Source organism: Phytophthora infestans, genomic scaffold (assembly GCF_000142945.1).
Source record: "Phytophthora infestans T30-4 supercont1.4670 genomic scaffold, whole genome shotgun sequence".
Taxonomy (NCBI): Eukaryota; Oomycota; class Peronosporomycetes; order Peronosporales; family Peronosporaceae; genus Phytophthora; species Phytophthora infestans.
The window spans coordinates 160-931 of NW_003304010.1; the positions used below are offsets into that span (position 1 = coordinate 160).

Sequence of the window (772 nt, forward strand, 5' to 3'; positions counted from 1 at the left end):
TCTCTTCCTGAAATAGCAGGGAAATGTGAATTTGACGTACGAGGACACGCTTGTGGTTCTGGGTCTCTGTAAAGGCGATTCGGAAGATGCACAAGGCGAAAGGAATCTTTGTTTAGATGGACGTGGCATGCTCAGTTTGTGGGCTTTTGTGAAAGAAGGGGTAAAGACGTCGAGAATATTGTCTCACATGAGGTCCGTCAGCTTTCGCGTGATTTCTGCTTGACGAATCTTTCAAACTTCAGTGACAACTTTTACGAGACTGGTTCGTTGGATGAAAAGCAAGCAGCTTGGAACGTGTCTCAGACGTTGTCAGTACAGTTCCCCGAGCTTGCTGCTCACGACTTTGGTCTTGAGCTCGGACAGTTCAAGCGTGTTTTGGTGATCGATGAAGTGTCCGATAAGAACAGGAAGGTCCCAGACGCCGCCAATGCACGAGTTCTGACCTCCATGCTGAAGAAATCGCCTAAGCTGTCCGGTGGTTATGAAAATGTGCTGATCACGCAGGGCGGTGAGACGGTCTTCTATGGCCCCGCGAAGTTCATCATTCGGCTCTTCCAAGAGTTTGGGTTTGCCCAGCCACAGAACATCGACAACGAGGAGTTCTTGCTTGGCCTAAGTGGTAGCGGTACCAGCCAGTACCGCGTCACTGTCGTTGATCGTGCAAACGAGGACAAGGAGAACCGACACGTCCAAAATATCTCTTCATTCGTTAACTTCCCTGACGATACCGTTCTCTTGACAGAAGCAAACCTGAAATCTGTTCCTAACGAAA

General features: G+C 49.1%; 1 protein-coding gene across 1 annotated transcript; it reads left to right on the forward strand.

Annotated features, from left to right (window-relative positions):
- Positions 1-201: 201 nt before the first annotated feature.
- On the forward strand, positions 202-767 carry PITG_22639 (uncharacterized protein; the record flags this gene model as incomplete). The annotated part of the gene is made up of 2 exons (XM_002909645.1): positions 202-566; positions 743-767. Coding segments are annotated over 2 exons (390 nt in total), but the record flags the coding sequence as incomplete, so codon positions are not given.
- Between the last annotated feature and the right edge of the window lie 5 nt (positions 768-772).